The sequence below is a fragment of the Cololabis saira genome, chromosome 16 (assembly GCF_033807715.1).
Source record: "Cololabis saira isolate AMF1-May2022 chromosome 16, fColSai1.1, whole genome shotgun sequence".
In the NCBI taxonomy this organism is placed as follows: domain Eukaryota; kingdom Metazoa; phylum Chordata; class Actinopteri; order Beloniformes; family Belonidae; genus Cololabis; species Cololabis saira.
In genome coordinates, this window is record NC_084602.1 from 6,325,406 (window position 1) to 6,346,742 (window position 21,337).

Genomic DNA, 21,337 nt, shown 5'->3' on the forward strand with positions numbered 1-21,337 from the left:
GCCGGTGGCGGTCTGCGCCCTCTCTGTGAAAGGGGCGTGTTGTTTTTCCCAGGGTACGGAAGAGGAAACTCCTTCCGCGTTCATTTCTGACCAATCAGAGAACAGTTGGCTCGCGCATGGCATTTGTTAACAGCTTTGAACCGCTACAGACAGTTGCCTTGTGAACACAAACCCCACAAACGAAAAACTAAACAACTGTATCGATTCAGCCCCTGAATCGAGACAAAACAAACGGGACATGTGTGAAAGCAGCCTTAGACTCACCACATTTCCTGGACGGTGTTTGGAATATGTTTTTAACTTAAAGACCCACAATATGTTTCTTGAACAGAAAGAGGAAGGCAGTTTTCTGGGAAACGTTCTGAGCGTAGCGGATGCTGCATATGTATTCTCCAGCGGCCAGTTCTCCTCACCCGAGGAAGGTAACACCTCCACACGTGTTGCAGAAGTTGGGGACCATGTTGGAGTCTTCTACAAGGCTTTGTGCAGTTTTGTAAAGAATAACTCTTTTTATTTACTAAAATTTTAATTTCAGGAAAAATCCTTTTCTTCTCCGAGGGACTGCTGTTCATCCATTCTCATTACGGCTGCATTACTCTGTCCAAGGATCACATCAAAAGCATCAATTTCTATGATCCGGTATGTACTTTCTGAAAGACTTTTGTGAGAGATTCTCAAGTAAACCGAATGATGAGACGTACTGTAGTTCCCTTGGATCACACACATCTCCGTGTTCATTATTGATTTAAAAGGCATGGTCTCCTTGTATCCCCTGTAGAAGTAAGTTAAAAATATTGTGAGCATGTATATTCTCTTGAGTTCCTGGCACTCACTTGCATGCTGTTTGTGTGTTCTTGTTTGAGCAGGACTCCAGCAGTGTGGCCTCTCTGTTTGTGGAGTATGAGATGAGCCTTCTTCCACACCTCCCATTCCCGCTCCACAGCTCTGACCGGTGTCTGGCCTTTGCGCTTCAACCCAGATCTAAGAGTCACAAGGCCTTCTATTCCAAGGTGGGACCTGAAGTCACTCACCTTTGATACTGTTTTAGGGTAAACGTAGCTTCAGCTCAATTCAAGATCAGTTCAGTTCAACTCAATACATTAATAATCATCATAATGTTGCAGTAAACGTTTGTAAGCATTGTAAAGTCAATATAAATATTCACTGTAGAAGATTATAGATGTCAGTTCTGTATAATAGAAAACCTGACGGAGCCTCTCACTGTAGATGCTGGGTTATTTCATTTCTGGTGTGTATAGAGGGTATGCATTGACGTCACTTTTCCACTGGACCAGCCCCACTGTGCGATATTTTAAATCGTTTGATTCAGCCCCATCTCACACTGCACGAGTAGATTGCGGAGTTCAAAAGTTCACAGCCCACGATTTATGGTCTCACACTGTACGACCCGATGCTCTGATGCGACCCGTCTGCTCACTCTATACGATCATAATCCTCACGTCGGACTTCTGTTACTGGAACTCGAGGCCGGTTTTGGGGCAGGGGTGGGCTGTGCCCACCCAAACGTGCGTCCTGCCCACCCAATAAAAGTTTATGGGGATCCTTTATTTTTTTATAATTTAATTTTTTTATATATATTAAAAAAAATCCAAAATATCTGTACCGTTTCTGATTGGGTGGGCACTGCGCATCATTTTTAGACACAACAACGCATACCGCAAAAGAAGAGAAGTGTTCAGAACAGCGCAGAGCGCGCACTGAAGGCTGATTTATGGTTCCGCATTACACCAACGCAGAGCCTACGGCGCAGGGTACGCGGCGACGCGCCCCGTACGTGGAAATGCAGTCTTTTTTTCTGCTATTAAAACATGATTTGTAATGTGAATTTGCAACACTTAAACTACAAATAATAGTTTTTGACTTAACATCAGAGATTGCGCATGCTCTCTGTGAAAGGATGAGGCAAATCGGGTCGTAGCTGCTTCAACTGTGCGATTCCTTCACGAGGAGCGACCAGGATTTCAAACACGCATGATTTTCTTGCGAGCTTAAGATTTGTGATCGGGAGCTCGTCGTGAAGTGTTAATCTCTCGTCGTGAGGTGTTAATCTCTCGTCGTGAGGTGTTAATCTCTTGTCGTTACCCCACGTATACTGCACGAGGCACGACCAACGATTGGGTCGAAATCCGTCCCGATCCAAAAAACAGTCGCACAACTGGAAAATCGGCTCAAAACGAGCCGATAATCGCACAGTGTCTGCCCGGCTTTATTCGCACTGAGTGGCAAACATGGCTGCAACTAGTGGAGAAGATGGGATAACAGACGATTATTGGCTTAAATTAAAGTCAGTTGGACTTGACAGTGACCCGTACAGTTACCCCAAGAACCAGTGGTCCATGGACATTAATATTTGGTACAGTTACCAAGAACCAGTGGTCCATGGACATTAATATTTGGTACAGTTACCAAGAACCAGTGGTCCATGGACATTAATATTTGGTACAGTTACCAAGAACCAGTGGTCCATGGACATTAATATTTGGTACAGTTACCAAGAACCAGTGGTCCATGGACATTAATATTTGGTACAGTTACCAAGAACCAGTGGTTCATGGACATTAATATTTGGTACAGTTACCAAGAACCAGTGGTCCATGGACATTAATATTTGGTACAGTTACCAAGAACCAGTGGTTCATGGACATTAATATTTGGTACAGTTACCAAGAACCAGTGGTCCATGGACATTAATATTTGGCCACGAATCCAGTTTCCTGATATTTATATACTTAATTTCTACGCCGGGGACGAAGCAAAGCTTGAAGGCTTACAAAAGTCTTGACGCTTGGTCCGACTTCAAGGCAGGATTTGTTGTATAAATTAAAGTGATGAGGACACCGAACTTTATGATTTGACCGTTTAGCGTTAGCTACCCAAAAATCCAACATTACCTGATACAAAATGGGAACCGCAAATCCACGTTTCGGTGCCTGGAATCCAGTTGTTTCTGCAAATTGCAGCGATCCATTTGTCTCTCTTAAGATTATTTTTCGGCAGTCTGTAAAACGATAACTCAGAGTACAGTTGATCCCACAACAGCTCTTTCCCATTTTAGATGTTTTCCAGTTGCTCAAACTGAAAGTGTATGCTGTCACTAAGTCTTTCTGACACTCAGTCTTTCTGATACTCAGTGGGCGAAACCCGCTGTGAAGTCGCATCTGTGACGTCATGCACATTCCCTCTATTGATGTGCAGTGTTCTCCATTATGTTTCACTACATATGCAGCACTTTTCTTTGCATCAGCTCCAGTGGTTTCAAAGCAGTCCATAACACACAGCCAGGCCTCTTTATTAGTTTAAGTTTTGAGCAGCAGCTCAAACACATGACTGAAAATAAAGCACCCTCCACCACAGATTTGTAGAAGATGTGCAACATCTTGCTGCAGATGTTGATTGGCCTACATTGTTCCAAAAAGTCTGCTCTGCCCCTTCTTTTGGATATCTTCAGTGCTGCGTCTCCGATCCAACCTGTGGTCCAAGTGAAAGCCCAGGTGAAAGCCCAGGTATACATTGTGCTCAGCCCCCGCCACTTCCTCCCTTAGATTGAAATAGCGGTCATTTCCACAATCCCAAAAAATCCACAATAATCTCTTTTGTCACATACACATTCAAGATGAAGTAATTGCTCCCAGAAAGCCTTTCTCCAGCTCTGTGAACTCTACCTCCTGTCCACCACTGACACAACAAAAGAGCCATCTGAGTATTTGTGCAGGATGCTTAATGGAAATCTTCCCAGAGTGAGGACAAAAGAAGAGAATACAATCCTTTGTGGTGCTCTGCTGCTGAAAACTCGCCCAGATCAGCAGACGACCCTAGAGCTCACTAGTTTAGATCTGTTTGTCATGCAGTCAGTATTCCACCTGTGATTCTCACATGTCAATGCAGAGTGAATCATGTATAAAGCCCTGGACAGATCAAAGAACATGATCCTCAGTTATATCTGCTTATAGATGAGATCGGGGAGGATGATGACATACGTGTGAAAATGTATATTTATATTTGAAACTGAAACATGAAAATTGTTTCAAGAGCAGTAGAAGTAGTAGTAGTAGTTTATTTGGTCGATCAGTTTCAATTGATACAATACATTGCATTTAATAGTAAGTAAAGAAGTAAAGAATAAACCGACCAAAAGGTGTAGGCTGAAGCCTAAGCTTATTGTGCCTACCCTTTTTAACTTTGTTTACTTCATAGTTGATACTGATAAAAAAAACAGCAAAGTAAACACACATGCAAAACAAGAAGGAAGACAAATGTAAATATGACAGAAAAATCAAGTAAAAAACAAACAGAAGACGGATCTCAGAAAAACTACTAACAGAGAAAGTAACTAATCAATGCTTAGAGGAAACAGAAACAATCTCTAGAAGAGTGAAAACAAAAGGAAACCAAAGACCAATCATTACATTTTTTGGTATATAAATATTATTATTACAACAATAATTATTCTTATTATTGTAATCGTTTCATATAGTATGGAGCATAATATATATATATATATAGTTTTGTATCACACTAATGTATATATAATCTTTCGATTATATTGGATTTATACATCCATATACAGAGCGCCTCAACAAGAAAAAAAAGCCTTCAGGGAATGAGAGGATTAGCGAGGTCAGTACAAAAACAAGGTCAAGATCAGAGACAACAAGGAGGTGTTCAGGGGGAGGCTGGAGAACAGAACGATGTAAGAGATGTTTGTCGGGGATGAATGAGATCACAGGCTTCAAGCAGAAGGAGGCCCAGATACATGGATGTCTGGACACATTCTTCCACAGGTTCAGTTCAGAAAAGAGCTCAGCATCCTTCTCTCCTGCCCCAAACAGACCTCCCACCTGACAAGGGGGTGTGGTGGACCAAAACGCAGCACAACCGCACAGTGTTCAGCAAAAGTCTTTAGTAAAGCCAACCTCACAGCACGCAATAGAGCAGAGTTCAGTCCTCAGGATCGTGGCAACGCTCAGAGTGGCAGGATAGTGAATACCAGAAACCAGCTGCTGTGAGAGCAGATCTGGAAGCTGGAACACAGGAACTGAATCACCAGGCATGGCTGCCGGAGGAAAACAGAAACCAGAGACGCTCAGGCAGAATTCCTGGTCAGGGACAGAAGACTGAGGTGATTACCAGGACGGAGACAGAAGACTGAGGTGATTACCAGGACGGAGACAGAAGACTAAGGTGATTACCAGGACGGAGACAGAAGACTGAGGTCATTACCAGGACGGAGACAGAAGACTGAGGTGATTACCAGGACGGAGACAGGCCAACAGGTCGGGGAAAACTGCTGGAAAGTCAGGCATGAGACAAGAACAATCTGGCAGTGACTGGCTGGAAGTGGAGTGCTGAAGTAGAAGACCAGGGCTGATTGCAGATGCGGTGCAGGTGAGGAAGGATGGAGAAACCATAGTGACATGAGGAGGTGGAGCTGGCAGGTGAATGAGGCCAAGGACATTCTGAACTTGGTCCTGTACCAAAAAGATCAAATAAATCTTCTCCTACTGACTATACACCTGCCCCCCCTAATAACTGACATCATGAAAGTCCTGGAGAAACCTTTACTGGTCCACCTGAATAAGCAAACAAGCACCCACAACAGTTTGCTTATGGTTGTGGGGTTGGAGTTGAAGATCATACACCTGCTTCAACGAACCCACAGTCATCTGGACAAAACAGCAGAACTGTGAGGATCATGTTCTTAGATTCCTCCAGTGGATTTAACACCATCCTGCATTACTGTGTAAGAAACTGCAGAAGAAACATGTGGAGCCTCCACCACCCTCATGACTACTGACTACCCAACAAACAGACCACAGAGACTGAATGGTTGTGACCAGATCCAGGTGGTCAGTAACACAGGAGCACCACAGGGAACTGTACTCTCACCACTCCCCTTTACCCTGTACACCTCAGGCTACAAGCTGGAGCCCTGTCATCTGCAGAAATACTCAATGAAAGCAGTTGTGGGGGTATCAGTGATGGAAAAGAACCTGAGGACAGAGAAGTGGTGGACCTTTTTGTGGCATGATGTGGGAACAATCACCTCATATTCAACGTGAACAAGACAAAGGAGATGATTGTAGGCTTTAGCTGAATAGTTTTTCCATCCTGGGAGAATAAGTCGAGGTGGTGGAGGAGTAAAATACACTGGAGTTCACCTGAACAGCAGACTGGACTGGAGACACGACACTGATGTTTATAAGAAAGGAAATAACAGACTTTACTTCTTAAGGAAACTTAGGTCCTTCAGCGTTTACAGCAAGACGTTGAATATCTTCTATGAGTCTGTCGTGGAAAGTTCAAGCACATCTGTTATCTGTTGGGGAGCAGCATCGGAGCCAGTGATTTAAAGAAACTGAACAGAGTGATAAAGAAGGCTGGTTCTGTTCTGGGAACAGTTCTGGAGATGCAAAAGAGAATACTTCATAAATTAAAGATCATGGACAACCCTGAACATGCTCTTCACAACACAAAGATTCAGCAACAGAGTCTTCAGTCACAGGAGATCCTTCAGACGCCAGCTATGACCCTCTAAAATGACTCTTTGAAGAGACTCAAATGAAATGATTGCTGCAACAATTAATTACCCTTCGGGGATAAATGAAGTATTTTTTGATATAAATTTGAAACCCCAAATTAAAGTATATGAGGAGAACCCCTGTAACAAACAATGATGAGAGATTAAAATGAAAGTAACAATTTATTTTTCATACATCATGAACAAACATTCAGTACTCCCCAACTCATAGTGTCAAAATGTTTATATGTATAGGACAAAGTTAACAGTTTACAAGACTTTTATATTTCATATCTACCCAAAAAGGAGGTAAGTAACTATTTATGTAGAAGGCACCTAAATAATGGTACTACTATAGTTTAAGTTTTCTCTAATGTTCGTGGCATCATCATCTAAACTCAGTGTTTCCCAACCCTTTATCTCAGGAACTACTGCCCTGCATGTTTTGGACATTTCCCTGCTCAAACACACCTGATTGAATCTCTGGCAGCTCATCATCAATGTCAACATAAGTCCATCAATGACCCAGTAATTTGAGCCAGATGTGTTAGAGCAGGTCAGTATTTAAATCAGGGCGGTGGGCCCCGAGGAACCGGGGTGGGAAACACTCAGAAGATGACATTTTAGTGAGCTCCAGTATCTATCTGTGTATTCATTTAAATCATTTTATCACACAAACAGTGTCTGTATTTATTTAATTACTCAAACCATAATGTCAAACCAACACAGTTGAACTAAAAGCAAATCTGGACAAGTCTGTCATGATATTTTCACATAATAGTGTGTCTTATATTCATTTAATGCCCCCTCTCCATGCTCCTTTCAAACAAAGTATTTTCCAATATCTGAAATGGGTTTCCCTTGCTTTTTGACCTCTCTTTTCTTAATTTTGGCTTGAGCTGAGGCAAACATGCCACGGCCTAGCGGGGCCCGAGTTTGTGGTCCTAAGGGGCCTGTTAGCAAACGGACAACCTGCTGCTAAAGTCCATAACACGGGACAAAACAAGAGCTTCACTGCAGAACATATTGTATCTTGGTTAATGGTGTTGTCTTGTGTTTTCATATTGGCTTTATCATGAAGCCAATTTAACTGAAAGTTACGGCTGTTAATTATACAGTCTGCGTATTATAAATAACTTTTAATGAATGCAACAGGCATTCAAGAGGGATGTTATTTAAGCTTTACTTCTAGCATCACTCCTGCCTGGAAAGTTAAAACTGGCTTGAAAAGGTCACATTTTTTAAAAAGAATAGAGTCACATTTTAAATGTGTCTACATTTGCTGTTAAAGTTACTTTTTTCCTCTTTAGAAAATTGACACATTTGTAACTTTATATATCTTTATACATCTACCGTAAATGTATAGCTCACAAATCTGGTTTAGTCCATTTCCTGCTTTTAAAGTTTTTGTAGATGCAGCCTACTTATTCTCACGCCTCTTCTTGTTGAAGGTTTTATCGATGTGCAAAACCTCCGAGTCAAAGCTGGGGCTGCAGCTGTTGGACCAGGAGCGCCTGTCCCCGAACCACAAAAAAATGTACTCATCTTCTTCTCTTTTTTTCATCTTCAATCTAAATTATGATTTTTCAAGTATATTTTAATAGATAATTGTTGTGATATTTATACATCCAATATTTAAACAGTAATCATTGTTTTCTTCAGGCACACGAGACTGCAGCAACTACATGAGAGTCAAGAACCACCACTGGCCAAGCGCAGTCTTAAAACACCATGCTCCCAGCTGGAAGAGCAGGAAATGTTAGTACACACGCAGTACACACGCAGTACACATGCAGTACACACGCAGTACACATGCAGTACACACGCAGTACACACGCAGTACACACGCAGTACAAACGCAGTACACGCAGTACACACGCAGTACACGCAGTACACACGCAGTACACGCAGTACACATGCAGTACACACGCAGTACACATGCAGTACAAACGCAGTACACGCAGTACACGCCCCCGCAGGGGCTCAGAGCTGGACCTCGGGAATAATAGGAAGAAATAATCCACCTTACATTTGCTACAATAAAAACAGTATACAAGAATAACAGAGCTGTTTTTTTTACAGACTTCTGATTTTCCCAGATGTGTCACAAATCTGTTGCATTGAATATTTACACTTTTCACATCATACCCAAAATAAACCCCTGTGCAATGCAGAGAAAGTTGTATCCAGCGCTTTATGTATGTCAAGTGCCACAATGCAAACTTGTGTGTAAGAGCTGATGGTAAATATCAGTATGTCCAGAGGGCAACTCAGGTCCTCATGGAGTAATAAACATGCTATTACAACATTTCTTAGACAATTTTGATTTTGATTTTATTAAGGGCAGCAGGTTTAGTGGTTAGCACTGTTGCCTCACAGCAAGAAGGTCCCCGGTTCGACTCCCAGGCCCAGCAGGGTCTTTCTGTGTGGAGTTTGCATGTTCTCCCCGTGCTTGCGTGGGTTTCCTCCGGGTACTCCGGCTTCCTCCCACAGTCCAAAAACATGCATATTAGGTTAATTGGTGATTCTAAGTTGCCCATAGGTGTGAGCGTGAGTGAGCATGGTTTGTGTGTTTATTTGTGGCTCTGCAATGGACTGGTGACCTGTCCAGGGTGTAACCCCTGCCTCTCACCTGAAATGAGCTGGGATAGGCTCCAGCAGACCCCCGTGACCCTGCAAAGGATAAAGCGGGTATAGATAATGGATGGATGGATGGATGGATTTGATTAAGGATCTCCATTAGCTGGTGCCATAGCAACCAGCTAGTCTTCCTGGGGTCCACAAAAAAAAGAAACATACAGAATTATACAATTGAAAATACAAAGTGATTACACGATTTAACTCAATGCACAATGACAAGTTCGATACTAGATAAAATTAGATTAAAGAAAAGAAAACTATTAAATAATACAGGATGCAAAAAGAACAAACAACAAAAACCTTACAATGTTAAGTAGACTTTAAGATTCTTTTTAAAAGTTAATATGTTGTATATGCAGCAGAGGTTTTGATACAGATAAAAAGCAGCGATTAGATGCTTAACAAATAACAAATAAATGAGTAGCCATTTAATGTATTTTTTCATAAGGGATATGATTTTTGTGTTGTGGTTATGAGCAGGTTCCTTCAGCACTTTGCTCTCAGCAGCATCAGTGTGGAACCGATCCTGTACGACCACCTGGAGGTGCTCTTCCCCTCCGCAGAGCTCCGGGCCCCAGCTCCCCGTCAGGGAGACAAAGTGAGTGAAGGAACTGCAATTCTGAATCATTCTGTTGGTTGCCATCCCCTCCTGCATCCTACTTAAACGATGGTGAAGCTAATAGAACAAATATGTGACCTGAACATGGAGTTTGAAATGTGTTCATAGATTGTCATCACCATCATCACGGGACTGCCAGGAAGTCATAAGAAGAGACTTTGCAACTTTCTTGTTCAACTGCATAAGGGCTTCGGAAGGTAAGAGAATTGATCTAGAAACAACAGAACAGTGAACAGTACAAGCAGAAAACACAAACGTGTCTATCTTTCCGCACACAGGTGGGTGGTGTATGAGCCGGACAGCTTCTCAGCCTCACATCTCCAGCAGTTTTTGTCCAGCTTCCTTGAGAGTCAGAGCGGCACAAAAAGCATTCCCCGCCTGTTGATTCTGTCACCCGGGTAAGAAAAGATGCCGACCACGAATAGAAAGAGCGATCCAGCAGAAATGAGCTGACATACACCGATGTGAAAGCTAAAGCCTGACACCTATCATTCAGTGGTGAAAGTGTAATCCTGATAATGATCAGAGTTAGCTCAGTAAATACTGAGATCCTTCATCTAAACGTGTGTTTTACAGATACACAGATGTGGTGGACGTGGTCCAGACTGTCCTCTTCCATCCCGACCCAGTTGTTCAGGCGTGTTTTGTCATCGGTGCTGTCTCTGCCTGTGTGAACCCGCTCACTGCCTTTATGGAGCACAGGTAAGATTTCAACTAAATAGTAATAAAGGAACACCTTTTTTATTTTCTACTTTTGTTTGTTTGTTGACACATTTTAACCTTGTTTTAGCTTAGTACAAAGGGCTGTCCATTGTGTTTCCCATACATTCACCCACATACTCGTATATCACTCACTTTATACACACACCGTATTCTTTAATCGCTCGGCCAAAAGACTTTCACCTTGGAAAAGTATTGCGATGATCAATGGGTTTTAGCTGGCAAATAATTATTTGACTGTTGCAGTGAGTAGCTGCTTGTTTCTTTAAAAAAAAAAAAGTGCACTGGAAAAGATGCTACTCTGTTTTAGAGAAGTCAAATTATTTATCTGCATCCAGCAAACAAAACAACGGAGCACCTACTCCAGTTGTGTTGAGAAGCCTTATTAAAACCTGGAAGGACTGCGGTGCATCGTCAGCTCACAGGAGGAAAAACAATGTTCCCCGATTGTGGTCAGGTATTATTAGAATTTTGTTGAAATCAAGTCGAAGAAAGACAACAGAAATCACAGCAATATTTTAATAGTGGTAGTAAGAGCATTTCCACACATATGGCGTAAAAAGGACAATCTGTGAGGCTTGTTTAAAAAAACTGGGGGGAAAAAAACTTTTATTTCCAAGGCAGGAAATAGATGGACAGTTGCAAAAGGTCATTTGGTCCGAGTCCAGATTTACCCTGCATTGCTCTGTTTGTGATGGATGCATTAGGACAAGAAGACGGGTAGGTGAAGGGATTCACTAATCGTGCCTGGTACCTACCGTGGAAGCCTGAGGAGTCAGAAGAGATCTGGCTTGGTGGGGTTTTTCAGTCGTCTGATTACCTGAATGACCCGGGTTTTTCCATCAATACATGTTTTTCTTCCTTGATGGTGTGTGCAAACTTCACCATGACAAGGCCAGAATTCAGATTGGCTCAGACCGTGATGAGGTGGCGTCCTCAGAACATGAGTCAGCATTTTCCCACATGGATTGGCCACCACAGGGTCCAGACCTATGGAGCCAAATCAAGGCCAAAAGTTTTGGTAATTTGAAAATAAAATTGTAATTGAAAAACTAAGATTTGAACCTGAATCTGAAATCTGAAACTGAAAAAAAAATGTGAAACTGAAAAAAAAATGATGTGAAACTGAAAAAAAAATCTGAGTCTGAAAAAAAATCTGATACTGAAAAAAAAAATTTGAAACTGTAAAAAAATAAGTTCATAATCAAAAATTGAATTTTCAGGTTCAAATCTTAGTTTTTCAATTACAATTTTATTTTCAAATTTCAAACAGACCTCAACGGCAGTAAGATCCTTTTCTCTGCTGCAGAAACGCTTATACAGTGGTGCCACTCTCCCTCTGTCAGACTAGGTGTCTGTGAAAAGTGCAGAAATAAATATTGTGACACTGCTGAAGCTTATAAAAACATATTGGCACAAAATCAGGGCTAAAGGTGGTGTGATAAAATATTAATGTGTGACTTTCTTTTACTAACCGGGTGGTGTGTATGTGCAGTTTTGTCAAAACAAAACAATGTTGGGTTATGTTTTCAAGTAAAACACGGACAGAAGGTTAGAGACGTGTGCTGGAAAAGTGCTGAAGCGCTGGAAGTTTCCAGGACATGCTTATGTGACATTTTTAGCTATTAAAACTCAAGGCCATGCTCTTTGTCTTTTTTTTGTTTTCCACAGAGGATCAGCTCTATATTTAATCTCTCTCTGCTTTTGTTGCAGGCTTTAGATGTAGCTTAGAGAGCTTCTCACAGTCGTACGCTGCCTGAGCTGCCTCACACAATGCCACATACCACTCTGGTTAATGTAATGTTTTCCACTGCAGAGACGAAGCGGGTCGACGGGGAATATTCATATACCGAAGAGTCTGGAAGGGTTTTCAGCAGGCTTTCTTTCTCTTCAGCAGGAAAACAGGAAACCCTGTTTGGTTCTGCAGAGAACTATGTGTAAATGTTCAAGTAAAGAAAAAACAGGAAATTAGGTTGTACGTAGTACCACTTAATAGTAGTAATTAAGTACGCTAGGCCCTATTTAGGTGTACAGTGTAATGAGAGGTTGGTTAAGAATGGAACATCTTCATCAAGCCTCATCCGGCTATGTTGCTGCAGATTGTGTGGAGGTGTGTGGACACCACTCTGGAGCTAATTGGGTGGGGTTAGCCCGGCTTAGGTCCCACCTGCCTGTCACCCCTTCAGCACAGCCCTTTAATCCCCCACATCCCCATGAAGCCGGTACGCCTCCCTCACGCTCTGTCCTCTGATGGATGGAGACAGTTCATTACATCAGGACAGGAAAGATAAATGCCCTTCAATTTACTGATCCCTCCACCTGCGAGCTCCTTCGGTGCTAAAGGGGCGGCTCTGCTGTAGCTTGGAGAAACCTGCTCTGATTGGTTGTCCAGAAAGGGCTGTGTAATGGGGCTGGGGATCAATTCAAATGTCAAGAATCTTAAGATTCTGAATTGATTATCAAGATTTGATTTGATTTGATTCCGATATTGATTTGAGGTAGTGTTATTAAAACTGTTTTTGAGCTGTTGCATGAATTATATGACTGTGCAGTTCTGCAACATATTAATACTGGTATTATATTGAGATTCAACAGCAAGTATTGGCAGCTAATGATGCTGTAAGGACCAATCAGCTCCCAGAATGCTGATAGAACTGCTTAAAGAAACATCATGGGGCAGAATTACCAAACAGATCCAGGGCAGCAAACAGACGTATGAAATCGGTTTTATTTTTTCCATTTTCGGTCTTTTTAGGTTTTTAATTTTGGAGAATTTGGTTTTTAGCAATTTATGCAAATGTAACCCCAAGACAGTATGTAAAGTAATGAAATATAGACAATTTATGCAATTATAACTGAAAACTTTAATGTTTTCATACCTTTAAACACATTTAAATGCAAAAACATGGCACAAGTTATTATAGTGTCCAACAAAACATTTCATTTTTAGACATAAACAAAAAAATACCAAAAGTTGTAATGTGATGATGAAAAACAATCGATCTTTAGACATACGAATCGATTTTTAGGAATTAATATGAGAATTGATTTAGAATCAGAAAATCGAGGCCTAATGTGTAACGCATTTGAAAAGTTGGAATAAATCATTGTAATAAATGAGGCGGATTCGATGGTAGTAAGCTTTAACTTTGGGGAGTTGCCAGTCACAGTAAAGATGTGCTTTAAAAAGGGACTCCTGCTGGATGATGGGCCTGCTAGCAGTGGGCAGGAACGTGGAATTAGCCTCCCTCACTGCTACGCAGCTTTGCCAATCACCTATCAACCAAAAATACAACAAGACACATCTGGAGCACTGTTAACAGAATCAATCCTGACGCACCTCTCGTAAGTCACTCCTGAAGTAAACAAAGGTCCCAGCTGAATCACAGTCCAGCGGTCGTCGTCTCCGGCAGCTCAGTTGTATCTGACGGATTTCTCATTCTAATTCTCAAGTATGTTGTGTATTTAAATTGGCTTCTTCTGTTGTTTCTTACCTCAGACTTGCTTTTCCAAAGTTCCTGGAGCAGTGCAGCCAAGGTAAGTCTTGTCTGTTTCTCCACCATCTTCTTATTGGGGTTTCCACTTTCAAACAACTAGACCATTACGTCACCCTTTGTTTTTGACTATATTTATATATACATATTATTGAGTTTATATAAATATATTGAATAGTTATTAAAGTAGGGGTGTTTGGTTATGTGTGTTTTATAAGTAAGCTTATTGAAACTGGTTATACGTAAGAATGTAAGTAAGATTCAGGGGTAGGACTGGATAAGTGTCTTCAATCTTCAATCCTACTCCGTTTGGAACATGTTGGTGGATCTGTGAGGTGGTGCCCAAGTGCTGTCTTGCCTTCTGTCTACAAACACATATATATATATAGATTTAGATAGATATATTTGTATTTTATTTTTTTACTTTTTTTTTAACATGCATGTTCGAAATAAAATCTTCAAATCAAAAAATCAAATCAAAAACCTATGGAGCTTTGGATATACCATAAGATTGACAGAAGGTTTTCGAGAGAGGCAGTTAGGTCCACAGAAGGGCTGGAAGTTGCAATTCCCGTGTTACGAATATGGTGATAAAAACTTCAGCGTCGCCAAACAGAAAATATGGCAGCACACAATGAAATGCACATCAGTGGTAAGCCTCAAAAGATCACTTTATAAACGCCGCCCGCTTAAATGAAAAAGGCTGTTTCCTTCCATGAGACTGCGCAACAGTTGCACATTCATGTAGCTGAAAAAAGAAATCAGAAACTGTGCATCACCTGAGTCATTTCTCTGCTGAAAGCCTTGGAAATCAGAACAGCCAGCGCTGAACGTAACGCCTGCGTCAGCTGCTGCAGGAGACGGTCGTAACAGACCTTGCAGTGCAGGACAGTCCCCCCAGTGGAACATCTAGGATTGTTCTAGGCAGGGAGCCTTAGACTTAATCCCTTTTTTTGCTAAGGCATCCTGTACATATGGAACTTTCAGTGGCAAGAATTCATGGTGCGGGACCCAGGAGATTAAAAATATGGACACATGCCATTGAAAAACTGAAAGAACTGAATATTGACTGAACATTTATCAAATTTCTTTTTTTTTGCTTACTTGTCTTGCTTGTTCTGTCCTGTTGTGTCATTGTTGTCTTGTTGGATCGCTACAGGGTGGCTGGGTGGGGGGACGGGTGATTTAAAGGTTTTTGCTATACAATTGCGTCCATAATTGTTCAATTTTATGCATCAACAAAATAATAAGAAACAGTTGATCACAAAAAAAAAAAAAAGGAAGGCCGTTGGATCTGATACACTCAGCTTCTTGGTAGAAGCAGCAGCTTGGTAGTGCCAGTAAATCCAGCTTACATACGTGGTTCTGCATCTTCAGTAAAGTTAACTCTCCTGAAGAATTCCCCATCTCTTTTGTTGTGATGTGTGTCAGGTATTGTGAGTACGGTGGTGTTCACCGGGCTGACAGCAAAGGAGAAACACCCTCTCATGCAGCATGTTCAGCAGCTGGTACGCTCTGCCAACCCCACGGCTGCCTTCATACTGGCGGAGAGAGGAGCTGTCACCAGGTAGGCTCCCGCAGAATCAAGATCAATGCTGCAAACAGTCATTTCACCGCTTTTCATCTTTTCCCGAAACATTCACTCCACGATGCATTTTATTCTGCTTTAAAAATCCACATTTAAGTTTGGTGGCTCAGAGTGCTGCTCCATAGTGCAGCGTTGTATAATGAATGTACTCAACATAGTATGGATGTGGTGTTGCATTTGAAAATCATTCAGTGTTTAAATTCTTACAAATAAACTTGATATTTACAGAAATACAACATACAATCATAAGACGGAGCAAAAAAATAAATAAAAGAAAAGAAAAAGAGTGTCACCAGACTACTGAGTATTAAAAGCCATTCTAAATAAAAAGTTCACAGAAAGGCCCAGGTCAGAGATGTGTAGATTGCAGGGGAGATTGTTCCAGAGCCCAGGGGGGGCAATGGAAAACACTACAAAAACCAAAATCTTAACAAGAATATTTGTCTTATTTCTAGTTAAAATGTCTTATTTTTAGTCAAATAAATCTCATTACACTTAAAACAAGTGTCATTACCAGAAAAATAACTTAAATTTTCACCTGTTCCAAGTAGATTTTCACTTAAAATAAGTAGAAAAATCTGCCAGTGGAACAAGATTTTTTTGCTTGTAATGAGAAGATAAATCTTGTCCCACTGGCAGATTTTTTTTCTACTTATTTCAAGTGAAAATGTACTTGAAACAGGTGAAAATTGTCAAATAACAAGTTATCTTTTTGGTAATGACTCTTGTTTTAAGTGTAATGAGATTTTTTGACTAAAAATGAGATATTTTAACTAGAAATAAGACAAATATTCTTGGTAAGATTTTGAGTTTTTGCAGTGAAGGCTCGGTCACCCCAGCACTTGAACTTTGAACTGGGCATTTCCAATAACAGTTGGTTTGAGGATCTCAGCCCTTGCCAGGCTCACGCACCGTTAAAAGCTCTGATAAATAGGGTGGGGCAATACAAGGCCGCTGAGGGCTTTAAAAACAAACATTTCAAGTTTAAAATCAATTCTGGTGGACAGGAAATGGAAAATGGACAGGAAGCCAATGGAGTGAATAGAGGACCGGAGTAATGTGCTCACGTCTTTTAGTGTTAGTTAAAAGACGGGCAGCTGCATTCTGCACTAGTTGAAGGCTAATAGAGGACTTGGAGACGCCAACATATAGTTCATTACAATAGTCTAATCTGGAGCTGATTAGAGCGTGAACGGCTTTCTCCAGGTCGTGACGATTTAAAAAATGCTTCACTTTAGCTAGTAGGCGTAACTGATAAAAACTTGTCCTGGACGGGTTGTAGATTTATAAGCTTTTTTTTGCTGTCAGTGCTTACTGTTGTCTATCTTGCCTCTCAACCTCATTTATTTGTTATTTATGTTTTCTCTCTCTCTTTTTTTTTTTTTTTTTGGGGGGGGGGGGGGGTTGCGGAGGGTTTTGAAGTTCTGTGTTTGTGTTTTCATATATATACCTTGAAAAATACTGAAAATAAAATCTTAAAAAAAAAAAAATTCAGTATGTCTTACAAAGCAAAGTGGTAAGAAGCCATTGTGTTTGTTTTTTCTCCTTTGTCAGACATCAAGACGTGAGTCTGATCTTGTCGGAGAGGAGTTTTGGCGAGCCGCTGATGCTGAGAGCACGTTACGTTCTCTACCCTGGATGGTAAGACACTCCCGCCGTTTTCACAGTGACGGTCTGATTCCCGCTCTGCCCTGCTCGCACCCGTCCCCCTCTAGTCAAACCACCATCCATCTGTGGTGGAGGTCTCTGCGATGGCTGGAAAGGCCCTCAGGCCACATCTCAAGTTCTATCACACTTGCCCTTTGGCTCCACAGTAACAAATTGTCGGTCATGTAGTTGCCAAGTACACAAAGAGTGTCTCTTTTCTTTTGGACCAGGTCCAGCAAGCCTTCATGCCTCTGTGGTCAGCCTAATATGAACCTGTGCTAAATCCTTCACCAAGATCGCTCACAGGTTCTGGCTGGAGCCCTGGATTCCTGTATTGTGCTCACCTCCAGGGATTGGTTTGTGTGCACTGCGTGTGCACCGCATGCGTGTATAGATGTGGATTCTGCGAGATGCAATTCCAAGAGCTCCTTTGCATTTAGACTAAGTCAGGAACCCTGTCTGTGTGCTAATGAGTGAGCCCGTACAGTCCCAGATTTGTCATCCGCTGCCACAGTTGCAGCAGTAAATCCCAAACAGCCATCTCTGTCCTGCGAGCAGCTGCTTGAGTGAACAGCTATCCGTCCACAGAGACCTCGTGCAAACACGTGACCCGCTCCAGACCTGACTTTTTTTTTTCCATGCATGTGTGCGTGTGTTTTGTGTTCCAGGTGCAAAGGGCGCTTCTTCTCCGGTTGTGGGACTGTGGTGGTCACCCAGCAGCGCGTGGCTTTCAGCCGGCCCCTGGAGAGGCCTCTGTTTGTCAGCAACTGTAAAGGTGAGAAGTAAAGAAGCCTCCCCCTCCTTCATTTTTACACATGACACAAGTTCCAGATATGTGCTGGCAGGATTGGCTTATTACATAAGCTGCCTCTTCCTCCATATATGGAGACGGTTGAGGTCTCCCAGCTCTCAGGCTTCGCTGTAAAAGGATTTGCATTCCCAAAGGATGTGCTTGTACAACCTTTTCCAACAAGTTTCAGGAAATAATGCATTTTTGCTATTAATTTGCCTTAAATCCTCTCATCTGTCTGACAGTACTAACCGTTTAACCTTCTTAATTGCTTTGCAGGAATCAAGCCGTCGCTAAAGCCAAGTCCCTTCAGAGGAAACATCTACAACATTTGGGGAAAAGTCTTATTTTCCGGTAGCGGTGGATTTTCTTTTTCTTTTCATGTCATTTCTGTCTTACAAAACACCTTTTGACAAATATTCTGATTAGATTTTCTGCATCAAGTAATCTGCATTTGAGACACATAACTTAACCAATGTGACTTCTTCCCTTGGTAAATATGTGCACTTCCCAGCTTTGGGAAATGTTGGGGGAAAAAAAGTTGCTCTCAAGGCAGGAGAGAAGCTCCCGACGGTAGGACTACTGCTCGCTTGTTGTCTGTTGTTTAGAATCCAACGCATAGCTCACCGGTTTGGTTTCCTCCCTCTGTTGTTTGAGTGTGAGGACTCAAACAACAGAGGGAGGAAGCGTTGCTGCATGAGGAGAACGTGCAGGTGTCTGTGAGATACCCAGAGAGTGTTTCTGTTGAGAGTTGGGATGAGCAGAATGAAAGGAATGTGGCGAGGTTTGATCCTGATGACGATACTGGACTGGCAGAGTGGAGTATCATTAACATCACCTTACTTGTTGATCTTTATTTATTTATTTTTCCATTTAGTGTGTATTTGAGACATATTTTCACTAAATACGAATGTTGATGGACTTGTTTTGTTCTTCACTTGAGTCTTGTGGGCCATTTTGACATGAGAAGGAGTCTGGATGATAAAGCATTAACACTCCACCAACTGAATGCTGGGCAGGTGTTGCACTCACTGTGGATTCACACCAAAACCGTCACGGGCGTCAGAGACGTCCGTCTGCCATTCATTTTCTATGAAAGCTCGCTGCAAGAGGAGTAGAGGCGTTGGAGGCATCGGGAGCCTCAATTTGAAGTTGATAAATCTCAACTTTATGCAAATGAGCAGCGGCGCTGCCGAGGCAGCGTCCAATCACAAACCAGGATTCCCAAAGCAAGAATCCTCAATGCAGATTGTACTTTCATGTACACACAAACGTTCACTCATTCACATGCACATGAGCATATCTGTACACTAACAAACTTATTTAATCAGGAATTAATATATTTCATCCAGCAAACTGACATTTTTGCTGATTTGACTGCCGTTTTTACCTGAACTCTGAATGTGAAACACGTAATTGATGATTGAAGGCTGGATGGTCTTTATTTTATTTTATTTACTTTACATCGATCCAATGTAAAATCATAAAAAAACGTGCTTATTAATCACAAAACACAGTTTAAACAATATGACCAAATCCGCTCCGACCCGGTGTGTCAGTGTTCACCGCAGACAGACTGCAGCTTCACCGGGACCAACGATGATGGTTGATGTTGATCCAGGACCAGGAGCATCAAACTCACTCTTATCTATGCGTAAATAACGCTGAAATATAAAGAAGGCTTCCCAAAGTGTGATCCATGGTGAAAGAGGAAACCAAATATGTGCAGCTATATATATATATAGATAGATATAGATATATGTAGGTTATATGCACTTTGTTCCTCAAGTTCTGCAGTGCAGCTTGAAAGCCCCACTATTGCCGGCGTCCTGAGCGACCACAGGCGATTTCCGATGCTTTCGGTGTGAATCCACAGTTAGTCTGAAGTCAATATTAAGCTTGAATCCTAAGTGGCCTCATTGTCTCTGAAACCACCAGACTCAGAGCAGCCGGTGGAGGTGTGCTACAGTGCACTGAGCGGGAGTCTGAGCATCGTCCCAGACCAGGACACGGACCCTCGGACCACCCCCTCCAAAGAGACGAGCCCTCACAGCTTCCTGGTGTTTGATGGCGTTGGCCTGGCCCAGGACGGACTCAAGGACTGGCTGAGACTGTGTGCCACACAGGTAGCCCTTCAGTAGCTGCACAACTAAGACCCACTTATCTGCTGTCGTGCTACATCAGCCCTGTATATATTTATATAAAGATATAAATACAGAGTTGTATAACCTCAAACTGTTTTTTTTCTCGCTTTGATGATTGCAGAGGCAGAAAAAAAAACCAATGAAGACCAAAAATAACTTGTCTCCAGAAGAAATCAAGAGCATACATGTAAGAATCCATCACCCCGAGCTGGAAGGAGCTGAGCTGTAGACATCATTATATTAACTAAATCGTTCTATAATTATCATTTTAATTTTCCATCCATATATATATATTTATATATACACGTGTGTGTGTCTGTGTTTCTTTCTTTATTCTTTATTTCATTCATTAAAAGAAAAACAACAGTTCAATATAATTACAACAAAACTCTTTCCTTGAAGGAAAGGGAACAAAAAGAAGACTAAGGTTATTTTATCTGTCCCTTTTTCCTAAGAAATCAACTTTCAATTAATGTAATAATAAAAAAACAAAAACAAATTACGTGATTAAAAAAAACACTTTCCAATAAACGGAATTAAAAAAAAACACAACAAAAAAAACAAAAACAACGTTATAAAATAACACAAACGTCAAACACAGATAGTCATATTCTTTTTTGATTCAAAGAAAAAAAATATGACAATGATGCTAAAAAGAAAACCCACCTAACTTAACAATTATCATGTTAAGTATCAAGTATATATACATATATATGTATGTATGTATGTATGTATGTATGTATGTATGTATGTATGTATGTATGTATGTATGTATGTATGTATGTATGTATGTATGTATGTATGTATGTATGTATGTATGTATGTATGTATGTATGTATGTATGTGTATATATATATATATATAATCATCATATCATTTGCAAATACCTGGCGTGGCGTGTAGCCAGCATTCCTCACTTCTCTTTCTTCGTCAGTGTTCTCATTTATTTTGTATTGTGATCTGTAAGTTTGGCTGACTTGATATTTGTCTTTAGACGACCAGACACTTGGACTCATTGCCACCAGGCTACTTCTACAACGGCTATCACTACATTGACATCTTTGGAGAGAAAAGAAACATCCATCCAAGTATCCTTTTCAGAGCGCTTTCTTGCTACTTTTGCTCCCCATTGAAACTCAATTTGTCAATCATGCTCG

General features: G+C 41.3%; 1 protein-coding gene across 2 annotated transcripts in view; it reads left to right on the forward strand.

Moving 5' to 3' along the window:
• Positions 1-21,337, forward strand: part of dnaaf9 (dynein axonemal assembly factor 9) — a 40,041-nt gene that overhangs the window by 11,836 nt on the left and 6,868 nt on the right. Inside the window, exons 20-36 of one of the 2 annotated variants that reach the window (XM_061744328.1) lie at positions 332-422; positions 536-639; positions 867-1,010; positions 7,990-8,075; positions 8,201-8,296; positions 9,659-9,776; positions 9,906-9,994; positions 10,076-10,195; positions 10,374-10,499; positions 14,017-14,054; positions 15,443-15,578; positions 17,154-17,240; positions 17,915-18,021; positions 18,316-18,390; positions 19,975-20,162; positions 20,302-20,367; positions 21,175-21,268. In XM_061744328.1, the coding sequence (XP_061600312.1) occupies positions 332-422; positions 536-639; positions 867-1,010; positions 7,990-8,075; positions 8,201-8,296; positions 9,659-9,776; positions 9,906-9,994; positions 10,076-10,195; positions 10,374-10,499; positions 14,017-14,054; positions 15,443-15,578; positions 17,154-17,240; positions 17,915-18,021; positions 18,316-18,390; positions 19,975-20,162; positions 20,302-20,367; positions 21,175-21,268 (1,765 nt within the window). Of the gene's footprint in view, positions 1-331; positions 423-535; positions 640-866; positions 1,011-7,989; positions 8,076-8,200; positions 8,297-9,658; positions 9,777-9,905; positions 9,995-10,075; positions 10,196-10,373; positions 10,500-14,016; positions 14,055-15,442; positions 15,579-17,153; positions 17,241-17,914; positions 18,022-18,315; positions 18,391-18,550; positions 19,637-19,974; positions 20,163-20,301; positions 20,368-21,174; positions 21,269-21,337 lie in introns of those variants that run through there. The other variant, XM_061744329.1, reaches the window with a different exon arrangement.